Below are 22,499 nucleotides of genomic sequence, written 5' to 3'. Positions count from 1 at the left end.
ATTTATAGCAACGTTGACTCCAGAGAAAGGCAAACACAATTGTAACTTTTCACTTACTGCGTGCCAAGGCTCACGTCCGCAAGTCCCAACTTCTGCAACACACTCGACTCACACGCGAATGGAGATCGTGGCGAGCCGGTGCGTCAATGTGTTGCTAGACTCGAAATTATGCCAGCCAGTTTGAAACACTGGTAGGAGTTGCGAAACAGAAGACCAACCTGTCGACAAGCGACAAGCCCCAGCTGGATGCAGACCGTGCCAGGCCTCTGACGTGCTCTACAGCTTGCTGTAATGCCGAATTGTGTCTTGGGCCTGCGGTCAACCAAGCGGACGAACCCTGACGAAGCTGCATTGCATGCTTCCGGCACAAACCTCGCAGGGCCTGGCGCTCTGCGCACCGAGCGGCGCTGCAGCGTGGATGCACGCAGCGTACCTGCTTGCGGGTGAGGACTATGCTGAGCGAGCGACCTTTCAACCGACCGACAATTAAAGCGCAACACCACCGGTTGGGCTTCTGGGCCCGACCGCCAGAGGCTCCTCGAGTCGCGTAAATCCAAATCGCATCAGGTGCTGACCGCCTTCTCTCTAATCTTTCATCGCACGGCACGCAGGTCGTCAGCTTCCACGAGGCGCCGGGCGGGCCCGCGCGCAAGGCCGCGGGTGCCTCGCTGCGCAACAGCAACAGCAGCTCCAACGGCACCGGCCACGACCGGCGCGTCGCGGAGCCGCTCACGCTGGAGCGCATTCCCTCCCTGTCCCCCGCCGCGCTGGCAGCGGCGCTGCTAGAGCACACCCAGCACAGGTGCGGCACCCGCGACCGTGCGGGCCATGGGGGCAGAGGGGGCAGTCTGGGCCAGAGGGCAGGACGGCGCCATCTGGGTTGGACGTGGGAGCAGGGGCGGGGCGGTCAAGCTGCCGTGTGCGAGGAGGAGCAGGAGGAGGAGGGGGAGGAGAAGGAGGGGGACGAGGAGGGGGGGAGGAGGAGGAGGAGGAGGAAGAGAAGGAGGAGGGTGAGGAGGAGGAGGAGGGTGAGGAGGAGGAGGAGGACCACAGCGGGCACGGCTTGCTGACACGCACTCAAATGCACCGCATCACATGTGCCACTCACACTTCCGTATGCTCGCCACCCGCCAGGTCGCTGGAGAGCGCTTTCGGCGCCGGCATTGGACCTGGAACTGGCGCCGCCGCCGCCGCTGACCCTGCTCTTCTGGCTGCCGCTGCTCGTCACGTTGTGGGCAGTGGCGGGGGGCTGGCGGCGTACGACGGCCCCGCACTAGTGGACCTGATCGCCGCATACAGGTGCGTGGGGCGGTGGGGAGCGGGTGGGGAGCGGGTGGGGAGCCCGTGGGGGGTGGGGCGCAGTAAATTGGGGAGGGAGAGGCGTGTCGGGCTCTGAGGGCTAGGGGGGCGGGGGGGCTAGGGAGCAGGAGACCGCAGAGAACGGGACCGGGCAAAGGTGTGTTTGTATGTGTGTGGGAGGGGAGCACTGGGTGTCCCCGCAGTGCGAGGGCACGAAGGGCGGCCCTGGCAGGCAGTAGTGCGCACACCCGGTCCAGGGCAGGGCCACCATGGCACACTGTTTGCGTGGGAGGCACGCAGCAGTCGCCCCTCGCCGTGCCCCGCCCCTCGCCGTGCTTGGCCGTGCTCCACCAAGCTGCCGCGGCCGGACTGCGGCAGCGGTGCATTGCGCCTGCAGTAATGAGATAGTGCAAGCCCGCGCACCCCGTACTCCTGACTCCTTCCCCAGCTTCCTCGCCTGCACGCCCTACCAAACCTCGCCGCTCTGCCCCACCTGCCCCACCTACCCCACCTGCCCTGCCGAACTTGCAGTGCTGCTGCCGCTGCTGGCGGCCCGGACGCGGGCGGCCGCGGCGCCCACCGGGACTTCCTGGCGCTGTGCTGCGCCGAGCTCACCGGCAAGGTAGGCGCAGGCTGCGGGGGTGGGTGGTGGAAGGGGGGGCGGGAGGGCTGGAGGAGGCGGGAGGAGGCCGGGTTGGGGTTCGGGTCGGGATCTGGGGTCTCTCAAAGGTTTGGCGGAGGTGCCACAAGCTACCGCAAGGGGCAATCGTGCCCGTGCTCGGCAGTGGCCATGTATGCTACATGCCTAACATGTGACTTCCGCACAGCCCCTGTTGCGCCTGCCTGTCACCTTGCGCCCCCCATCACGCCTTGCCTCCCCGCTTCTGCATTGGGTTCGGTTTAGTTTGGGCGGGTATCTAGTATCTACAACCTTCCCTCCACACACACAACGCGCCTGCTATACTACCGTACTGTTCCTGGCTATACCTTCATTTCTTACATAATCACGAATATACACCCCCCCCCCCCACACACACACACACGCACACATGTTCCTGCCCACGCTCCGCCGTAGGTGGACTCGCTGGGCCCGGCCGACCTGACGCGGCTGGCCGGCGCCTGCGCGGCGGCGGGCCTGGCCGCCACCGATATGCTGGCGGCGGCCTGCAGCAGGGTAGGAGGGGAAGAAGAGGGGGAGGGAGGGGGAGGGAGGGAGGGGGAGGGAGGGAGGGAGGGGGAGGGAGGGAGGGGGAGGGAGGAGGGCCGAGGAGATGGGGTGGAGGGGGCTTGGGTAATTCCAAACTAAACCAAGGCAGGGTGGCGAGGATAGGGGGTGGGGATGGGCAGCTCGGCATAAGGCCGCTGGGGAGTTGTGCGATTGTGGCGCTCCTGCCCGGCCGAGGCCAAGTATTCATCGTCCGGCCAGTTCCAGCTCCCCCTACCCATATGTTTGGCTTGAAATTTGGAATTTGCCACCTCCGCCCCCTTCCAATTACCGTTCATCACTCCGCCAACCCCCAAGCCCACATATGCCAACGTCTGCAAACCCAACCATTCTCCCACCCCGCCCCCACACAGGCTTCTGAGCTGCTGCCGCAGTACCCGCCCGGCGACCTGGTCTCGCTCCTGTCCTCTCTGTCCGCCCTGGGCCACCGCGCGCCCGCCCTGTTCGCCGACGCGGCCGACGTGACGGCGGCGGCGCTGCAGCTGCCGCCCGGCCACCCCGCCGCGCTGGGGCCGGAGCAGGCGGCGGCGGCGGTGTGGGCGCTGGCGGCAGAGGCGCTTTACTACAGGCCGCTGTTCGACGCCGCGGGTAAGCCTGTGTGTCTCTGTGTGTGTGTGTGTCTCTGTGTGTGTGTGTCTCTGTGTGTGTGTGTGTGTGTGCGTGTGTGTCTGTGTGTTTGTGTGTTGTGCGTGCGTGTGTGTGTGCGTGCGTGCGTGCGTGCGCGCGTGCGTGCGTGCGTGCGTGCGTGTGTGTGTGTGTGTGTGGAAAACTGGTGGTGTCGGGGCGCATGCGCATCACGGGCGAGGGGGGCGTGGGCGTGTGGTCATGGCACGAGCACACCGCAGCGCCGAAACGATAAAGGCGCGAGGGGGGCGATGTCCGCATGCTGCTGCCGGGTACGGCTTCGCTGCCGGTGGCGGGGGAGACACGGAGGGGAAGGCACCCCACCCCGCAGTCTTCTAGGTTTGGATTTTAATGTATAACCTTGTGTACCGTACACCAGCGTCAACAACAACCCAACCAACCACCGCCCCTGTCTTCTAGGTGGGTATTCAACGTGTGCCTAGTCTGCATTGCTAGATAGAACGTGCGTGCGTGTGTTTGAGCCTGGGTGGCAATTTCGAAGGCGGCTACCGTCAGCACCGCCCACACGCGCAAGACCGAAGAGCTCATCGCCTTCTTTCTACCGGTTTGCGGGATGTTTTGCTGGGAACCTGGGAACTCGGTGCTTTTCGGGAATGGGGACCATTGTCGCGTGCCACTCCGTTGTCAAGCATCGCCCACGCTCTCCTCCTCGCTCTGTTGCATTGGGTTTGGTTTAGTATGGGCTGGTATCTACAACCCCCCCTGGCCATCGGTATTTCATGTACTTGTGACTTTATTTATTGAATCGCTCCCTCCTCCATATGAATGTACCCCCACCCCACCCCACAGGCCACGCTCTCCTCCTCGCTCTATTGCATTGGGTTCGGTGTAGTTTGGGCTGCTATCTACAACCCACCCCCGCCCCTCCCTCTCCCCAGGCTCACTGCTGATGGATCGGCTGGGCGGACTGGACGGCAACACACTGGCGCGCATCGCCTGGGCCTACGCCACGGTGGGTTGGGGGGAGAGAGAGGGAGATGCGGTGTTGACGGGGTAGTGGCGGCGCAGCCTCCTGGCGGTACATGGCCGCCTCATGCCACGGCGGCGGCTGTCGCCGCCATGTACGATTCACGCATTCCTCCCCATCTTCCCACGCCCCACCCCCCCACGCCCCACGCCCCACACCCCACACCCACCGCCCCACACCCCACGCCCCATCGCCCACCGCCCACGCCCCACACCCCACACCCCACGCCCCATCACCCACCGCCCCATCGCCCCACACCCCATCGCCCCACACCCCATCGCCCCACCGCCCCGCCACCCCGCCGCCCCGCCACAGATCCGTTCCGCGGACGAGGCCCACCGCGGCGTGTGGGACCGCGACCTGTTCGACGGCATCGCCAGCACCTGCCTCAGCAGGGCGGGGGTGAGTGGCAGCGCGGGTGTGTGCGTGGCCGTGTGCGTGACACGGTGGGTGTGCGATGGGACAGTGGTAAGGCAAGTTGGTAAAGTCCCGTAGGGTGCAGCTGATTCCCAGAACCCGACAAATGGCACACAATTGGCAACGGCAGGGCAGGGATGCGCGGCTGGTCGAACGCCGGAGTTACTGTACCGACGAGTTGCTGGCTGGCTGGAAGCTTGCTGACGCGCATACGTGACACGGTGGGGGTGGGTTGTAGATGCCAGCCCAAGCTAAACCGAACCCAATGCAATAGAGCGAGGAGGAGGGCGTGGCCTACGGGGGGGGGGGTTTGGGCGGGTGAGGTGTAAAACATGAAACATGAGAAATACCTAGTGAAGTCGTAGCCAGGTACAAAGGTACACAGTAGTCGGCGTTACCGATGTCCGCGGTCCGGCGTCCGGCGTCAAGCTCCGGGGGGGGGGGGGTAGTTTGTTCCAACCCCCAAGAAACCAAGACCCACACGTGTGTGACATGGCGGTTGAGGGTGGGGGGCCTGGAGGGAGTGGATGTAGGTGGAGCTGCCGCGGGGTGGGGTGTAAGCGGCACGGCATGCGTAGGGCCCACCTCCCTCTTTACTCGTGCCTTCCCGAGCGATCCCTTGGCAAAGCCCCTCCCTCATCCCTCCTTGTCCCCTCCCCCCTTTTCCCCCACCCCCACACCGGCAACGACGCGCCTGCTGTGCCACTGTGCTACAACTATTCAACCATGAATGAAACCCCCCCCCCCTCCCCCAACCCCCAAACACACACACGCCACGAACCCGCAGCCCGCGCTGGCCTCCACCTTCCCCCCTCGCGCGCTGGTGACGCTGCTGTGGTCGTACGCCTCCATCCCGCACTACGACCAGCCGCTGTTCGAGGCGGTCAGCACAGCGCTGGCGCCGCGGCTGGGCGCAGGCGAGGTGGCGCCGTCAGACCTGGTGGCGGTGGCGTGGTGGGTGTGGTGACGGGGAGGGGGCTGCCGTGCATTCATGATTAGTCAAGGAAATGGTAGACGGGTAGACGGTAGACAATCTTGGGGAACAGCAATCGTTGCTGACGACGAGGCAGGCAGGCAGGCAGGCAGGGCGGGCCGGAGGGGGCTCCCAGCAGTCGAGGTTCAGCAAGAAGTAGAGCCCGAGCCAGAGCACCGGCCGCCTGCGCCGCCGTCACCATTTGCATGTGCGTTCGCCAAACGAGAAACGCGCGGGCTTATCATGTATGCTCAGTTCATGTACACGGACCATATACACGGACCATCCCATGTCTTGTTTCTTGTTTCCGCTCTTTGTCATGGGATGATGGAAACCGCCCGCCCGGATGCAGGTCGGTCATGCGTGTGGGCCACCGCCACGCCGCGCTCATGGCGGCACTGGGCCGCGCCGCGCTGGCAGCCGCGCAGCAGCAGGGCGGCAGTAGCAGCAGCAGCGGCGGCGGCGGCGCCCTGGACGGTGACGACCTGACAACCATTGGGCTGGCCTTCCCCGCGGCACACGCCTACAACGAGCCCTTCTTCAAGTGGGTGGGGATGTAAAAATCAGCCCAAACGAAACCAAACTAGTGTGGGGAAAGGGGAAAGCAGGCGGCAGTGGAAGGGTTGGAGAGAGGTGAAACACTCGCTCGCGCTGCTTGCTTGCGCATTGGCACGCACGGTGTAGGCCGTCTCGCTTTGTGCCGATGAAACACATGAGCCCGTACGCAATTACCCGTCGACCCTTTCCCCGTGTGCTTTTCTAACACACGCACTCACACACACATATATATACACACACACACACACACATACACACACACACACACAAACACGCGCGCGCGCATACGCCCCAGGTATCTGGTGACGGAGGCGCAGGCGCGGCCGGGCTTCTTCGGACAGGTGCGGCCCGTCACTGGCTGCGGGGAGGGATGGCGGAGGGAGGGTGGCGCAGCTTGGTCTCGGTGTGGGCTTGGAGCTGAAGGGTTTGGTGTGTGGTGTGCTGCGCATGTGCTGCTGTGCTGCTGTGCTGCAGCTGGGACTGGATCCTTGTGCTAGGCAGACAGCTAAACTTGCATGGACCGCTATCCCCCACACTCCGCCTCCTCTCCTATCCACCCGCTCCGCACGCACATCATCCCCCTCCTCCCGCTCCTCCTCCTCGTCTTTGTACTCCTCCTCCTCCTCCGTCTCCTACTATCCCCCTGCCCCTGCCCCACCGCCGCCCTCCCCCTGGCTGAAACTTTGCTTCTCCTTTGTTTTATCATGAATGTAACTCCTCCTCCCCTCCCCCTCCCCCCCTTCAGGTGGCGCTGCTGGACATCATCCGCCTCATCAGCCGCGTGCAGGACCGCGACCCCGACTTCTACAAGCCGGCGCTGGAGGTAGGGCGAGAGCGCACGTGTTTTGGTCCGCGTGTGTGTGTGTGTGTGTGTGTGTGTGTGTGTGTGTGTGTGTGTGTGTGTGTGTGTGTCTGTGTGTGTGTGTGTGTGTATGTATGGGCACACGGTATCCGCTTCCCACGTCCTTCCAAACACACACACACACACATACGCTTTGTCACACACATATGCACATGCATATGGTATACACACACACAGGTGCTGCTGGAGAAGGTGCACGAGGCCTACCTGGACGCGCCGCTGGAGAAGAGCGGCTGCATGAACCCGTTCAGGTTCGGGTGAGGCGCAGGCGCAGAGAGGAGGACTGGAGGACTGGAGGACTGGAGGACTGGACGAGGCAGCAGCAGCAGCAGCAGCAGCGAGGACAAGAGAGGCAGGATCAGGCGAGGGGCCGCGTGGCCCCGCTCCACAGGACCGCATGGGAGGGGAGGCGGACGAGGCTGCTGCGTCTATGGCTTTGGCTGGTGACCGTAGCTTGATCTCTAAGCACGGGGAGGGAGGGTGGGAGCGTGTGCAAATGTCGGCCTGCCGCACTCGAGGCTGGCCACACATGCTTGTGGGTCAAATTTCAAGCTTTAATACAGGATAAGCAAGAATTGTGGTTGTCACTGGCAGTGGGTGTGACAGTTGGTGTGGTTGCAGGGGCCACGGTCCTGAGTTGGCGCAAGGCACAGGAGCAAAACCCAGTATTGCTCTTGCATGCTGCCTTCGCAAGGTGTGCAGAAAGACAGAATGTGGGCATCAGGCATTGGCATCATTCGCGCTCGCCGCTGGGCGGCTATGCGCCCCTGCAATAAGCAGCATGCAATTACGACTCCCGGAATCCGAGTTAATAAGCGGTCATGGGCCTCCGGAGAAGCTACCCTGCTCCTTGCCCTGCGGGGGCCAGGGCAACGAATGCGGTTCTGGCCTGCTGATAGAAGTTCGGTACGGCACGTCCATGGTACGTGTGTGACTACGTGAGGTCAGTGGGCGGCACGGCAGGGCGGCTGCTGGTCGCCTTGTCGGGATGTCGGCAGGGCCGCAGTGGGCGTGCGATGGGACAGTGTCAAGGCAGGTTGGTGAAGTCCCGTAGGGTGCAGGTGCTTCCCAGACCCCAGAAGATGGCAAACAATTTGCAACGGCAGGGCAGGAGTGCGCGGCTTGTCGAACGCCGGAGTTACTGGTTGCCTTGTCGGGATGTCGGCAGGGCCGCAGGGGGCAGGGGGTACAGGTAGGCGGCAGCAGGGGGTTGGTCAGCGCGCATGGCGATCGACGTGGCGTGTGTATTCGGCAAGCACATGGGGAAAGGGGTTGCGGGCGTGTGTGCATGAGCACGAGTACGTGCGCGCGTGTGTGTGTGTGGTGGAGGCTGCGGACTTGTACACTACCGTACCGTGCATAAATGCGCCGCAGCGGTCGTGATGGAACATGGCAAGGGGCAGGAAAGCGTAGTCCCGATGTGTGTGGCTCCCACCCGTGCCCACATAAATGCGTAGCAAGAAGGGACAAGGCATTGGTGCGTCGTTCGCGCGCTGTTACTGTACCGACGGTAGCTGGCAGGTTGTGTCGATGTTTTGCTGACGCGCATTCCTCACGCTCCGGGCGCCCGGCCAAGGCGATAGCACCACACAGACTCAATGCGACGCCACACCGCGCGGATAGCATAGCCGATGCGCACCTGCAGGCAGTCGACCGGCGTCCACGGATGAGCTGTGTAGACGAGCACTAGCGTAATGCAACGGCGTGCAGCAAAACAATGGCCGGGCGACAGTGTGACAATGGCTGGTGTGTGGCGTTGCATCTGGCCAGCAGCGCGTAGGCTGGACTGGAAGGCGCTCCGTGACCTGGCTTCTGGCATGGTTGGCTGGGGGAAAGACAGGCAGGGGAAAGTCAGGCAGCTGACAAAGGATGGATTCTCGGTCTTGGCCGCTCGCACGGTGTAATACGATGTGGTAATCGCTGAGTCCCACACACTCGTCACGGCCCACATGCACATCTGTACAACAGGGCGCAACTGCCGACTCAACCGTCGATGCAACATCACAACAGCCACCACCTGCATAGCAGTCGCGTCATCACCACAAAAGGCTCTGGCAGTGCATCAGCAACCTCCTGAGCCACAGCGCATCACGCCGCCCTCCAGCGACTACCGCCGCCCACTACCCCACCAGCGCACCTCTACTTTCTCACGCCCTCGCAACCTGCTGCACTACGCCTGGGCAAGTGATGTCGGTCCTGCTTGCCGGTCCTGCTTGCCGCACTCCTGATACATGCCGCACTTCTGCCGCACTCCTGATACATGCCGCACTTCTAGCTTAGTAGCTTAATACACCGAGCTAATATCATCATCACCTCGCGGGGGTTGCAGCTGTGTCCAATCTCACCATAACAAGATGCCGCCGCTGCGCTTCGCTTCGCCATGCAACCCAAGCGCGTCCAGCCATGACCACCAACTTGTGTCCATCACACGTCCCACAAGCAGCACCATCGTTTCGTCGTGCCCGCCTCACCCCCACGTGCCAAGCTGGTTTCCCGGTGCGACCTGTACCACACATGATGCCCGCTATGACCCCGCCTCCACCGCTCGTGCCGCAGCTGCCTCCGCCGCCTCCCGCGCCGCCTTGATGCTGGCACAGGCCATGATGTGCCCCTCCTCCATCCAGTGCTCCAGCTGGCACACGCCGCAGCAGTACGTCACCGCCCTGCAGCGCACACACGTCTTGCCGCCGCCCGTGCCAATGAGCGCCGTGGGGCCGTCCCAGCTGCTGCAGCCCGGATTGCCGCACAGCCTGGCCACCCCTGCCGGCGCCGCTGCTGCATGACACCAGCCCGCGGTACGCAGGCTGCCACACACGCCCACACCCGCCTTCAGCAGCCCCGCCTGAACCTCCGCCGCGGGCAGCAGCCAGGTAGCGCCGCCGCCGCTGCAGCGTCGCCGCCAGGCCGGGTCCTCCAGCAGCGCCCGCCGCAGCCCTTGAGCACACGCCAGGACCGATTTGGGGCCGAGGGCGTTAGCCTGCCCTACGCAGCCCCGCTGTCCACTGCTGCTGCTGCTGCTGCCGCCGCCGCCCGGCTGCTGCTGGTGCTGCTCCGCTGTCCACGCCTCCTCCTCCTCCAGGGCCGCCGCCGCGTCCAGGAACGCCATCAGCGCGGCACGGCCGTGCTGCGCCGTGATCGGCCGCAGCAGGCGCCGCACGTTCCGGTAGCCGGCGTGCTGAGCGCCGCTGCAGGCGGCGCCGGTGCCAAACCATTTCGCCACGCGGACTGCTTCAGCGGGCTCCGCAGCCAGTGTCGCCTCCAGTAGGTCCAACACCGCCGCCTCCAGCTCCGGCTCTAGAGAGCAGCCGCGGCGGACGGGCAGCACCAGCAGCAGCAGCACCAGCGCCTGCTGCAGCTGCTGCTGCTGCTGCCGCCAGCCAGCGTCAGCAGTGCAGGTGCGCGTCTCCGCCGGTGCCGCTGCTGGCCCAGGCACAGGTCTGCCGCCGCCTGCCGCCCGCAGCGCGGCCACCACTCCCGGCACAGCAGCCGCTTCCACCGACGACGCCCCCGCACCAGCACCAGCAGAAGGCGGCCCTGCCTCATTCTTGGCGCTGTCAGCGACGCCACCCGCAGCACCACCGGTGCTGGCGGCGGCCGTCGGGCTGGGCCCAGCCTCCTCGGCGTGTGCCGGCGCGCCGAACGCCATGGTCCCTTGTGCGGCGACAGCAGCAGTTGTGGCGGCGTCGGCATTGGCGGCGGCGGTTGCGGCGGCTGCGTTGGTGGTGGCGGCGGCGACTGTGGCTGTGGCTGTGGCTGTGGCTGCGGCTGTGGCGGCTGCGGCAGCGGTGGCGAGCTGCAGGACCTTCATGACCAGTTGGTAGTGGGGCGCAGCGGGCTTCACAAAGTTCGCCCGGCACCATTCCTGCCCGGCGTCCTGCGGGCACCACTCCGCCACGACACGCACCGCACAGTCCAGCAGTAGCGGCAGCCACTGCTGCAGCGCGAAGGAGGCAAGCAGCGCCTGCTGCGCCGCCGCCGCCGAGCCGGCCAGTGGCACGCCGCCTGCTGCTGCGAAGAGCTCTAGCGTCAGGGGGCCCTCGCCCCGCCAACTCTTCGCCGTGTTGAGCCAGAAAGGCCCACTGCTGGCTGTGCTGCTGCTGCCATCACCACTGGCCTCGCCCCCGCTAGCGCTTTTGTCCTGACTGCAGGCAGCCACAGCCGCCGCGGCCTCAGCGGCTGCGGGCGCCTGTAGCTGCTCCCCTTCTTGCTGCTGTGTCGGCTGCTGCTGTGAGGGCTGTTGCTTTGAGGGCTGCTGCTGCTGCTGCTGCTGCTGCTGCTGCTGCTGCTGCTGCTGCTGCTGTCCCGGGCCGTGCGTGTGCACGTCCGCCGCCTGCTCCAACAGCGCCGCCAGCAGCTCGCACCACTTGTGCACCTGTGTGGTGAGCGACTTCCACTGCTCCTGCTTATACTCCGAAGCCCCGGGACCCGGCGCCGGCGGCAGCCTCTGCCGCGACAGGGCACGCGCGGTGCTCGCCAACGTCGCCACCAGCGCCGCCACCTGCGGCACGGAGCCGTGCGCCAGCAGCGCCGGCCACACGCCCGAGTTCCGTAACAGAATCTTGGCAGGGTACAGCACCGATGACGTGGCTCTCTTGTAGGGGTCGTCGTTGTCGGCTGCGCTGGGCGCAGCGGTGGCGGGGTCCTGCAGCTGCCGCAGCAGCCGCTCCAGCGCCGGCACCAGCCCCGCGTCGAGCGCGCAACGCAGGCTGTAGGGGCAGGGCTGCGCGCCCGCGGCGGCAGCGCCACTGCCTGCCGCCGCCGCGGCTGATGCGGCCGTCACAGGCGCATCATCCTGCGCCCCTGCCTGCTGCTTCGGCGGCTCCTGCTGCTGCGCCGGCGGCTCCTGCGGCTGCGCCGGCGGCTCCTGCGGCTGCGCCGGCGGCTCCTGCGGCTGCGCCCCTGCCTGCTGCGGCTGCGCCGGCGGCTCCTGCGGCTGCGCCGGCGGCTCCTGCGGCTGCGCCGGCGGCTCCTGCGGCTGAAAGCCCCGCAGCAGTCCGAGGGCTTGTACGGTGTTCCAGGGCTGGATCCAAAGGTCCAGGAATGCCTCTGGCGCTAATAGGGCCCGCCAGAGCCCCGGAAGCCGCGCCGCTGCCTGGCGCGGCGGCAGCCTTCCGAGCAGCGACAGCAAACGCCCAGTTACCAAGTGGAGCGCATTCATGACCTCCTGTGACGGCGAGGAGGCCGGGCACAGGCGCGGAAGGCAGGCGAGCATGGCGTCGTACAAGTGTACAGGCGGGCAGGGCAGTGTGCTGCTGCTGCCGCTGCTGCCCGAGTGCCTTGCCGCGCTGTTTTGACAATGCAGCTGCGCCGTCTGCCGATGCTGCCATGCGTCTGGCCAGCCCGCAGCGCCGGCCGTGATGGGGGCGTCGGCAACGATCTCCGGAGCCTTGAGGAATACCACCATTGCGCCCGACAGGATTGCAGCCACGGCGTCATGTGAGCCCCGCCGCTCGGCTGTGAGACTGGGATCCAGATCCGGTCGTAGCGCCCGCACCAGCCCCGCCGGGAGCCGCCGTGTGTCGGCGGGCAGGGCGGCCGCGCCGCCGGTCGTGCTGCGCGGCGGTGCATCGGCAGCAGCAGGTGCGGGCTGGCCGGCGCCGCCGGCGGCGGCCGTGCCTGCGGTGCCTGCTGCGCCCTGGCGTACGCACAGCAAGGCCCACAGCTGGAAGCACTGAACGCCGGGGCCGCCGAGAAGGTCGGGAGGCGGCACCGGCATTGGCATTTTGGCGCCGCCTTTTGCTGCCTTTCCACAGCTGCTGCCGCTGCTGGGCGCGCCGCCGCTTCCGCTGTTGCCACCGCCGGTGCTTTCGTCAGTGACCGGATCTTCTCGACACAAGCTCGTGCCGTACCAGGGGACGTCATCCAGCAACGTTTTGATCTCCTGGCAAAGGTCCACAACGAGTCCGCTCAGCCCGCCCCACGCCTGCGCGGCGCCGCCGGCGCCGGCCTCCGAGCCGTAGACCACCCGCCGCCACTGCTCCCGGACCGAAGGCCGCGCCGACGCAGCAGGCGTCACTGCGGGCGCTGCGGCTGCGGGCGCCCCTGCTGCTGCTGCTGCTGCTGCTGCTGCGGGCGAGGTAGGGGCTGCAGCGGCTTCGGGCGGCGCCAGCGCCGCCGCCAGCGCCGCCGCCAGGCACAGAACGGCTCGCGCCATGTGCTCTAACACCTGGCTGCGAGCCAGGGCCGCCACCAGCTCAGCTTCGGGCTCGAGACTTTCACCCGGCTTCACCGGTATTACGCTCCACGGATGGCCGATTGAGGCATGCTGCAATATCAGGAGCTTCAGGACTTGCAGCATGCCACCCAAGACCCGTATGTCCCGCTCGAGTTGGGTGACACGGCAGCTGGGAGGTGTCGGCCGCGCCACCCCACTGGCGCTGCTGGCCGCGCTGCTCGCAGGCCCCGCCTCGGCGTGCTCGGCAATCCGAGCGGCGTAGCCGGCGTACAGGCATAGCACGTCAGCTCGCAAGAGCGCCAGGGCGGCGCGCGCGCCCTGCAGCCATAGCCTGCTGTCGTGCACTGCGCTATCCCGGGTGGTGTCGAGCTTGTGCTGGAACTGCTCCGCGGTGACAATGAAAGTGATGTATGCGTCGTGCCAGGCTTCCCGAGATGCCGCTGACAGCGCTCTCGCGGCCCAAAGGTGGGCCGAAACGAGAGCAGCAAGCAGGGCACGGTCACCCGGTTCCGAGAAGTCAAACTGGTTTTCCACGACGTTCCATAGCTGCTCAACCAAGTCCAGGTCCACTTCGGCAGCATTGTCATGTGCTAGCTTACAGAAGTATCGTTTTAGCCATGGTACTTTCTTTCGCGCCTCAAAATGCTCGGCAGGTTCGCCGTCATCATGTACCGGCATCGTAAGTGTTGGTTACTCTAGGCAAGGTGCTCAGAATGCTGAAGGAGAGCAGAAGACTGGCTAGTACGTATGGAGTGGCGGCATGCCAACTTGCCCCGAACCCCGGTGCCCGAACCCCAACACAGATGTTGTTGCAGTATTATTGGCTAGACGCCTTGCGGTAAGACTGAAACACAACGAGCATAGCGAGTAGGCGCTGGGCTCCAAAGCCAAGGAGGGTGGCGTGGAGTGTGTCGGGAGCCCGGGATTGGGCGTGTGTCGCCTGCATGGGCGCCAAGACCCTGCCCCCGCCACCGGATAAAAGCTTCGCGCTGTGCTCATATTGCACATTCAACAAATGCAAAGACATCTCACAAACAGCTTTTACGCCCACTGCTTAGCTACGAGCACCTGACGGCAAAGAAGAGCATTTCTAGGGCTGTTCGCGACCTCTCTCGATTTCCACCGCATGCGCATGAAAGCTGCGGCAAGCACCACCACTGTCACGAGCTAGCAGCTTCTAGCGCGAATCCCTCCCGGGCACCGCGAGGAAAAGTTTCCGTCAAGCGAAAGAATTGCGCTAGCAGCAGAATCGAGTTCTGCGCGCGAAGAGTGCTTGGTGCGGTCAAGAGCTACTATGGCCACATCACGGTCAATCGCAAGTGCACCGGGGCTTGACTTCGAGCCGAGCCGAATGATGCAGGTGAGCACCATTCATATTCGGGCACGGCCATTTTGAGCCTTGAGCAGCTGCAATGGGTATCCGATGCCACATGCAAAGCATTAGGCTTCTGATGCGGGCTAGATAGCGTTGCAGATTTCGGGCCAGTAGTGCGCTCGGCTTCCTCGGCGTTCCTTCTTGCGCTGCTGCGGCCACACTGGCTGCATATTGCTGCATGTATTGTCTCGTAAAATGCGTCAGTCAACAGCTTTGACCGAAAGTGCGTGCCTTTCCGGTGCGCCTGACTGTTTTGCCGGGGCTCGAGCCCCCGACCCCCGGCCCTTTCTCCCGCCCCGACCCTTGTCCTCGTCCCGTGCACTCACGGCTTGTCCGCCCCCATCTATCCTTTTCCCCCGATCTCGTTTGCACAGGACGCCTGGCGCCACACGCCCCGCAGCCAAGGCCACGGCTCTGATGAGAGCGAGCCCTCCGCCGCCGCCCACCAGCAGGAGCAGCAGGAGCCCGCCCCCAGCGCCTGCTGCTTTCCTCACAAGTCCTGCATGCGCTGGTGCTATGCCAGCCTATCTGCTGGCTGCAGGAGCGCCCCCTGCCAGCTTTGCCATGCCTACGACAACCACTGGCGCCCGCAGAAGCCGCCCGGCCTGCCCAAGGTGCCCAAGCTCGCGGCTCCGACCAAGCCCGCCGCCCCGACCAAGCCCGCCGCCGCTGCAAGCCCCATCTCCACCTCCACCGTCGACCGCAGCTCGACCACGCCGCGATGGGGCGATGATGATGAGGATGAGGCTGACGGACTCGACCTGAGCGACCTCTTTGAGCAGACGCCCTGGGTGAAGCAGGGACTGGCGGAGCTCGCGGCGGCCGAGCAGCAGCAGGCGGAAGCCGCACCGGCCGTGCCCGCGGCAGCGTCAGAGTCTGACGGCAGCAGCAGCAGCAGCAGCATTGCTCCTCGCGCCAGCATTAGCAGCAGCGGTGGCGCGAGCGGTAGCTGGGCGGATGAGGTTGAGGCGCATGAGGAGGCGGAGGAGGAGCTCGACCTCGGGTCGCTCGCAGATTGGCTGAAGGAGGGCCTGGCGGAGCAGGCGGCGGCGGCAGCTGCCAGCGGCACCGGCGGCACCCCCAACGGCCGCCGCTGGGCGGATGACGTTGAGGCGGAGGAGGCCGGCGATTTCGGCGCCTACCTCGCCTCGCTGTCGCCCTGGATGGCGGCGGAGCTGGCGGCGATGGGGAAAGCAGAGGCCCAGGGCGAGTGCGTGCCGGCGGCGGCCGAAGCGGAGCAGGAGGTGGCCGTTGTCACTGAGCGGCCGGACGCGCCTGACTCGCCGCTCAGCTCGTGCTGCTGCGCCGTGCCGGACAGCGCCCGCACCAGCCGCAGCGCCAGCAGCTGCAGTCTGGTCTGGGTGGCGGCGGCGGCAGGCAGTGAGACGCCGCAGCAGGTGGAGGCGGTGGAGGAGGCAGCGGAGGAGCATAGCGCTGACAAGGAGGCCTGCACCGCCGCCGGCAGCAGCATGGGCAGCTGTGTCGTTCCGCTGATCGCGGCAGTGCAGCAGGGTGATGAGTGGCAGTCAGCTGTGATGCCCTCGCGCCTGCGCCTGGCGATCGAGCTGGCGGCGGCGGCGTGGGCCGAGCAGGAGCGGGAGCTGGAGGAGTTTGCCGCGTTGGAGCGCGCGTGCGGCTGCTTCCCGCCACCGGCAGCGGTGGCGGCCTGGTAGCGGCAAGGGCCGCTCCGTTCCGTTTGGCTTCCGTGTTACGCCGTCAGCTGCATGAGCCCAGCAGCCAGCGGCTTGCTGCCTTCGCCACTTGAAGATGCAGCAGTAGCAGTAGCAGCAGCAGCAGCAGGAGCAGCAGCAGCCGCAGCCGCCGCAGCTGTGGTGCCGGCGGCCGTTCGCAAGAGGGGCTCGTCACACGTACGTGTGTGGATGGCACAGTATCGAAGTGAGCCAGCAGGGCATGCTGAGCGTGTGTTAAATGCGAAAGAAGCAGCACTGGGTATTATGGTATGTGAGGCACACCCGCAGCGTATGCGTGCAAGTATAGACAGCTAGGCAAATCGCCGCTACTAGCTACTGATCGGGCCCATTCACTATCAAGTGAACCAGCAGGGCTGTGCCGCCGCACATTTCTCATTGTCAGCACGACAGCAGGGCGTGCTACGGTAGTCGGCGTTTACCGCAGGACACAGGACTGATTCGCGCGAGTGTTGCCGTGCTGTACTGATATTACACCGTATGTGAGCGAGCGGGAGTGTCAAAGGCCGTACTTGATGCTGGATTGCTAGCGCAAGCAAGCACTCAGTGCGATATTGCCATGCGCATTGGGTGATGTAAGGATGTCTATTTCTCTACTGAGACTCGCCAAATAAACCCTGCTGATTTTTCTTAATAAGATGTATGTGTGACTGTATGGGACCGGGGAACCGGCAGCCCCCCTTGGCCATACTACGGACTGCTGGTGTTTTGCTATCGCGCGTGCGTTTATTTGCTGAGCGAGAGGGTGGCAGGTGGCGAGGGGCGCTGTGCCAATGGACGCAGGGCTGCCTGGGGCTACAGGTGAGTCATGGGACGTAGGAGATGGAGTGGAGGCGACGTCGGAGAAGACCTGACGCACGGGAGTGACAGAAGGAGTGCGGAGAGGGAGCCCGCAGATTAATGTCTGTGCGCGTACCGCGGTGAGACACAAAGAAGTATCGAGGTTACCGTATCTTGGCTCGCTGCAGGAGCGGGCACGATTTCTACTGTTTACAAGACTCGAGTGGGCTGTCAGTGACACGACGTGTACGTTCTGTGGGTGCAAGTTCCTCCGACCCTTCCGGCATTCCAGATGCCAGGAAGCGGCAGCAGTGTGCTTGACTTGAGACTGGCATTGATTCTTACATACTAGACCTCTTGGCTCTTTAGTAAATGCGCGAGGACCCTTGAGAAGGCCGGATCCTATATCCACAGGTCCATTGATTCTTTCCATCCATGCATGGGTGCAGTAGACCTACTAGCTTTCATTTCTCTAGACCTACTTGTTGCCCTATCATCATCCGACATTCGACAGGCGGATGTGCACTCCTAATGCTGAGGTGGGTGTGACTTGATTTGTGGTAGGCGGTTCGTTGGGGCTAGTGAAGCGTGCGACCGTGCGCGGAGATGCTTGCTGTGCAAGGACGGGCGGCTGCCACTTGCGTGTGTAGCGTGTGGACTTCGCGCACACGCTCTGTGGACATTGGAGTTCGAGTACTGTATGTGACGAACGGAGAGCACGTGTGGGCGGCTGGATGCATGGTTTGTCCACTTCGGGAACTGATGGGCACCGTCCCTGCCGACTGCCTAGCAGACTCCACGGAAATCATGGCAGGGCAACAACCGCGCTTGGGCGGGCTGTAACTGTAAGGCAGTTCCACTGGCCGCATGCCTTGTCACCACCGTGCGCCTACCTCACCTACGCTTGGGGGCCATCACAAAGCCAGCTTTAGCAGTACACTCGCCAGGTCCTGACGTGTACAGCCTCGCGCCCGCTATAGCACATCGGCACCCACCCCGCTGGATCACCGCCAACCTACACCAACTTCCAGCCAGCCAGCAACTTGTCGGTACAGTAACTCCGGCGTTCGACCAGCCATGCACTCCTGCTCTGCCGCTGCAAACTGTTTGCTGTCTGCTTGGGGTACGGGCGTCAGCTGCACCCTATGGGACCTCGCCAACCTGCCTGAACCCTGTCCCATCACACACCAACTTCCACAGCCGTCAACCTCATCCTGCACAGCTGCATCCCTGGCAGCGGCGGGATCAGGGGTTACCGGCCTACGCAGGGGAGGGGGACTGGTATGAAACGCGGGAAGTGAACAGCGGGACACGGATGGCGCGGGTCCAGGGACAAGGTAAAGGCGAGGAGGGAGGCTCGGGATTGGGCGCGTGTCGCCTGCATGGGCGCCCGAGACCCTGTCCCCGCCACCGGATAAAAGCTTCTCGCGCTGTGCTCATATTGCACAATCAACAGATGCAAAGACATCTCGCAAACAGCTTTTACGCCCACTGCTTAGCTACGAGCACCTGAGCTTATCGACGGCAAAGAAGAGCATTTCTAGGGCTGTTCGCGACCTCTCTCGATTTCCACCGCATGCGCATGAACGCTGCGGCAAGCACCACCACTATCACGAACTAGCAGCTTCTAGCGCGAATCCCTCCCGGGCACCGCGAGGAAACTCCATCAAGCGAAAGAATTGCGCTAGCAGCAGAATCGAGTTCTGCGCGCGAAGAGTGCTTGGTGCGGTCAAGAGCTACTATGGCCACATCACGGTCAATTGCAAGTGCACCGGGGCTTGACTTCGAGCCGAGCCGACCGATGCAGGTGAGCACCATTCATGTTCGGGCACGGCCATTTTGAGCCTTGAGCAGCTGCAATGGGTATCTGATGCCACATGCAAAGCATTAGGCTTCGGATGCGGGCTATATAGCGTTGCAGATTTCGGGCCAGTAGTGCGCTCGGCTTCCTCGGCCTTCCTTCTTGCGCTGCTGCGGCCACACTGGCTGCATATTGCTGCATGTATTGTCTCGTAAAATGCGTCGGTCAACAGCTTTGACCGAAAGCGCGTGCCTTTCCGGTGTGTGCCTGATTTTTTTGCCGGGGCTCGAGCCCCTGACCCCCGGCCCTTGCTCCCGCCCTCTGCGCCCCGACCCTTGTCCTCGTCCCGTGCACTCACGGCTTGTCCGCCCCCATCTATCCTTTCCCCCGATCTCGTTTGCACAGGACGCCTGGCGCCACACGCCCCGCAGCCAAGGCCATGGCTCTGATGAGAGCGAGCCCTCCGCCGCCGCCCACCAGCAGGAGCAGCAGGAGCCCGGCCCCAGCGCCTGCTGCTTTCCCCACAAGTCCTGCATCCGCTGGTGCTATGCCAGCCTATCTGCTGGCTGCAGGAGCGCCCCCTGCCAGCTTTGCCATGCCTACGACAACCACTGGCGCCTGCAGAAGCCGCCCGGCCTGCCCAAGGTGCCCAAGCTCGCGGCTCCGACCAAGCCCGCCGCCCCGACCAAGCCCGCCGCCGCTGCCAGCCCCATCTCCACCTCCACCGTCGACCGCAGCTCGACCACGCCGCGATGGGGCGATGATGATGAGGATGAGGCTGACGGACTCGACCTGAGCGACCTCTTTGAGCAGACGCCCTGGGTGAAGCAGGGACTGGCGGAGCTCGCGGCGGCCGAGCAGCAGCAGGCGGAAGCCGCACCGGCCGCGCCCGCGGCAGCGTCAGAGTCTGACGGCAGCAGCAGCAGCAGTAGCAGCAGCAGCATTGCTCCTCGCGCCAGCATTAGCAGCAGCGGTGGCGCGAGCGGTAGCTGGGCGGATGAAGTCGAGGCGCACGAGGAGGCGGAGGAGGAGGAGGAGCTCGACCTCGGGTCGCTTGCAGATTGGTTGAAGGAGGGTCTGGCGGAGCAGGCGGCGGCGGGATCTGCCAGCGGCACCGGCGGCACCCCCAGCGGCCGCCGCTGGGCGGATGACGTCGAGGAGGAGGAGGCCGACGATTTCGGCGCCTACCTCGCCTCGCTGTCGCCCTGGATGGCGGCGGAGCTGGCGGCGATGGGGAAAGCAGAGGCCCAGGGCGAGTGCGTGCCGGCGGCGGCCGAAGCGGAGCAGGAGGTGGCCGTTGTCACTGAGCGGCCGGACGCGCCTGACTCGCCGCTCAGCTCGTGCTGCTGCGCCGTGCCGGACAGCGCCCGCACCAGCCGCAGCGCCAGCAGCTGCAGTCTGGTCTGGGTGGCGGCGGCGGCAGGCAGTGAGACGCCGCAGCAGGTGGAGGCGGTGGAGGTGGCAGCGGAGCGGCAGAGCATTGACAAGGAGGCCTGCACCGCCGCCGGCAGCAGCATGGGCAGCTGTGTCGTTCCGCCAATCGCGGCAGTGCAGCAGGGTGATGAGTGGCAGTCAGCTGTGATGCCCTCGCGCCTGCGCCTGGCGATCGAGCTGGCGGCGGCGGCGTGGGCCGAGCAGGAGCGGGAGCTGGAGGAGTTTGCCGCGTTGGAGCGCGCGTGCGGCTGCTTCCCGCCACCGGCAGCGGTGGCGGCCTGGTAGCGGCAAGGGCCGCTCCGTTCCGTTTGGCTTCCGTGTTACGCCGTCAGCTGCATGAGCCCAGCAGCCAGCGGCTTGCTGCCTTCGCCACTTGAAGATGCAGCAGTAGCAGTAGCAGCAGCAGGAGCAGCAGCAGCCGCAGCCGCAGCCGCCGCAGCTGTGGTGCCGACGGCCGTTCGCAAGAGGGGCTCGTCACACGTACGTGTGTGGATGGCACAGTATCGAAGTGAGCCAGCAGGGCATGCTGAGCGTGTGTTAAATGCGAAAGAAGCAGCACTGGGTATTATGGTATGTGAGGCACACCCGCAGCGTATGCGTGCAAGTATAGACAGCTAGGCAAATCGCCGCTACTAGCTACTGATCGGGCCCATTCACTATCAAGTGAACCAGCAGGGCTGTGCCGCCGCACATTTCTCATTGTCAGCACGACAGCAGGGCGTGCTACGGTAGTCGGCGTTTACCGCAGGACACAGGACTGATTCGCGCGAGTGTTGCCGTGCTGTACTGATATTACACCGTATGTGAGCGAGCGGGAGTGTCAAAGGCCGTACTTGATGCTGGATTGCTTGCGCAAGCAAGCACTCTGTGCGATATTGCCATGCGCATTGGGTGATGTATGGATGTCTATTTCTCTACTGAGACTCGCCAAATAAACCTTGCTGATTTTTCTTAATAAGATGTATGTGTGACTGTATGGGACCGGGGAACCGGCAGCCCCCCTTGGCCATACTACGGACTGCTGGTGTTTTGCTATCGCGCGTGCGTTTATTTGCTGAGCGAGAGGGTGGCAGGTGGCGAGGGGCGCTGTGCCAATGGACGCAGGGCTGCCTGGGGCTACAGGTGAGTCATGGGACGTAGGAGATGGAGTGGAGGCGACGTCGGAGAAGACCTGACGCACGGGAGTGACAGAAGGAGTGCGGAGAGGGAGCCCGCAGATTAATGTCTGTGCGCGTACCGCGGTGAGACACAAAGAAGTATCGAGGTTACCGTATCTTGGCTCGCTGCAGGAGCGGGCACGATTTCTACTGTTTACAAGACTCGAGTGGGCTGTCAGTGACACGACGTGTACGTTCTGTGGGTGCAAGTTCCTCCGACCCTTCCGGCATTCCAGATGCCAGGAAGCGGCAGCAGTGTGCTTGACTTGAGACTGGCATTGCTTCTTACATACTAGACCCCTTGGCTCTTTAGTAAATGCGCGAGGACCCTTGAGAAGGCCGGATCCTATATCCAAAGGTCCATTGATTCTTTCCATCCATGCATGGGTGCAGTAGACCTACTAGCTTTCATTTCTCTAGACCTACTTGTTGCCCTATCATCATCCGACATTCGACAGGCGGATGTGCACTCCTAATGCTGAGGTGGGTGTGACTTGATTTGTGGTAGGCGGTTCGTTGGGGCTAGTGAAGCGTGCGACCGTGCGCGGAGATGCTTGCTGTGCAAGGACGGGCGGCTGCCACTTGCGTGTGTGGCGTGTGGACTTCGCGCACACGCTCTGTGGACATTGGAGTTCGAGTACTGTATGTGACGAACGGAGAGCACGTGTGGGCGGCTGGATGCATGGTCCACTACGGGAACTGATGGGGACCGTCCCTGCCGGAGCTAGAGACTCCACGGAAATCATGGCAGGGCAACAACCGCGCTTGGGCGGGCTGTAACTGTAAGGCAGTTCCACTGGCCGCATGCCTTGTCACCACCGTGCGCCTACCTCACCTACGCTTGGGGGCCATCACAAAGTCAGCTTTAGCAGTACACTCGCCAGGTCCTGACGTGTACAGCCTCGCGCCCACTATAGCACATCGGCACCCACCCCGCTGGATCACCGCCAACCTACACCAACTTCCACACGTCACTGGCTCGTGAACTGCGTCAGCAGGTCCCTCTTGTAACCAATGCAATCCACAGCCGTCAACCTCATCCTGCACAGCTGCATCCCTGGCAGCGGCGGGATCAGGGGTTACCGGCCTACGCAGGGGAGGGGAACTGGTATGAAACGAGGG

At 64.3% G+C, this 22,499-nt stretch overlaps 4 protein-coding genes across 5 annotated transcripts; 3 read left to right on the top strand and 1 right to left on the bottom strand.

Moving 5' to 3' along the window:
- The first annotated feature begins 19 nt into the window (after nt 1–19).
- On the top strand, nt 20–8,862 carry CHLRE_08g381450v5 (uncharacterized protein). 2 transcript variants are annotated; one of them, XM_043065272.1, is made up of 14 exons: nt 20–138; nt 380–443; nt 612–802; nt 1,135–1,299; nt 1,831–1,921; nt 2,375–2,473; nt 2,878–3,112; nt 4,048–4,121; nt 4,452–4,538; nt 5,341–5,507; nt 5,879–6,070; nt 6,380–6,425; nt 6,830–6,907; nt 7,124–8,862. In XM_043065272.1, exons 1-14 carry the CDS (start codon nt 119–121, stop codon nt 7,205–7,207), a joined length of 1,593 nt encoding a protein of 530 aa, XP_042922272.1. In that variant the 5' UTR covers nt 20–118; the 3' UTR covers nt 7,208–8,862. The 2 variants fall into 2 exon arrangements, with proteins under 2 accessions (XP_042922272.1, XP_042922273.1); XM_043065271.1 differs by having other exon boundaries at nt 20–191.
- Nucleotides 8,863–8,867: 5 nt separating this feature from the next.
- On the bottom strand, nt 8,868–13,959 carry CHLRE_08g381400v5 (uncharacterized protein). Its single transcript, XM_001694282.2, has one exon. The coding sequence runs from the start codon at nt 13,797–13,799 to the stop codon at nt 9,471–9,473; it is 4,329 nt and encodes a 1,442-aa protein (XP_001694334.2). The 5' UTR covers nt 13,800–13,959; the 3' UTR covers nt 8,868–9,470.
- Nucleotides 13,960–14,148: 189 nt separating this feature from the next.
- On the top strand, nt 14,149–17,846 carry CHLRE_08g381350v5 (uncharacterized protein). The gene is made up of 2 exons (XM_043065270.1): nt 14,149–14,481; nt 14,871–17,846. Exons 1-2 carry the CDS (start codon nt 14,473–14,475, stop codon nt 16,167–16,169), a joined length of 1,308 nt encoding a protein of 435 aa, XP_042922271.1. The 5' UTR covers nt 14,149–14,472; the 3' UTR covers nt 16,170–17,846.
- A 603-nt stretch (nt 17,847–18,449) lies between these two features.
- On the top strand, nt 18,450–22,175 carry CHLRE_08g381300v5 (uncharacterized protein). Its single transcript, XM_043065269.1, has 2 exons — nt 18,450–18,792; nt 19,192–22,175. Exons 1-2 carry the CDS (start codon nt 18,787–18,789, stop codon nt 20,503–20,505), a joined length of 1,320 nt encoding a protein of 439 aa, XP_042922270.1. The 5' UTR covers nt 18,450–18,786; the 3' UTR covers nt 20,506–22,175.
- Nucleotides 22,176–22,499: the final 324 nt, after the last annotated feature.

This window comes from Chlamydomonas reinhardtii, chromosome 8 (genome assembly GCF_000002595.2).
Source record: "Chlamydomonas reinhardtii strain CC-503 cw92 mt+ chromosome 8, whole genome shotgun sequence".
Lineage (NCBI taxonomy): Eukaryota > Viridiplantae > Chlorophyta > Chlorophyceae > Chlamydomonadales > Chlamydomonadaceae > Chlamydomonas > Chlamydomonas reinhardtii.
This window is presented reverse-complemented; position numbering and strand designations above follow the sequence as displayed.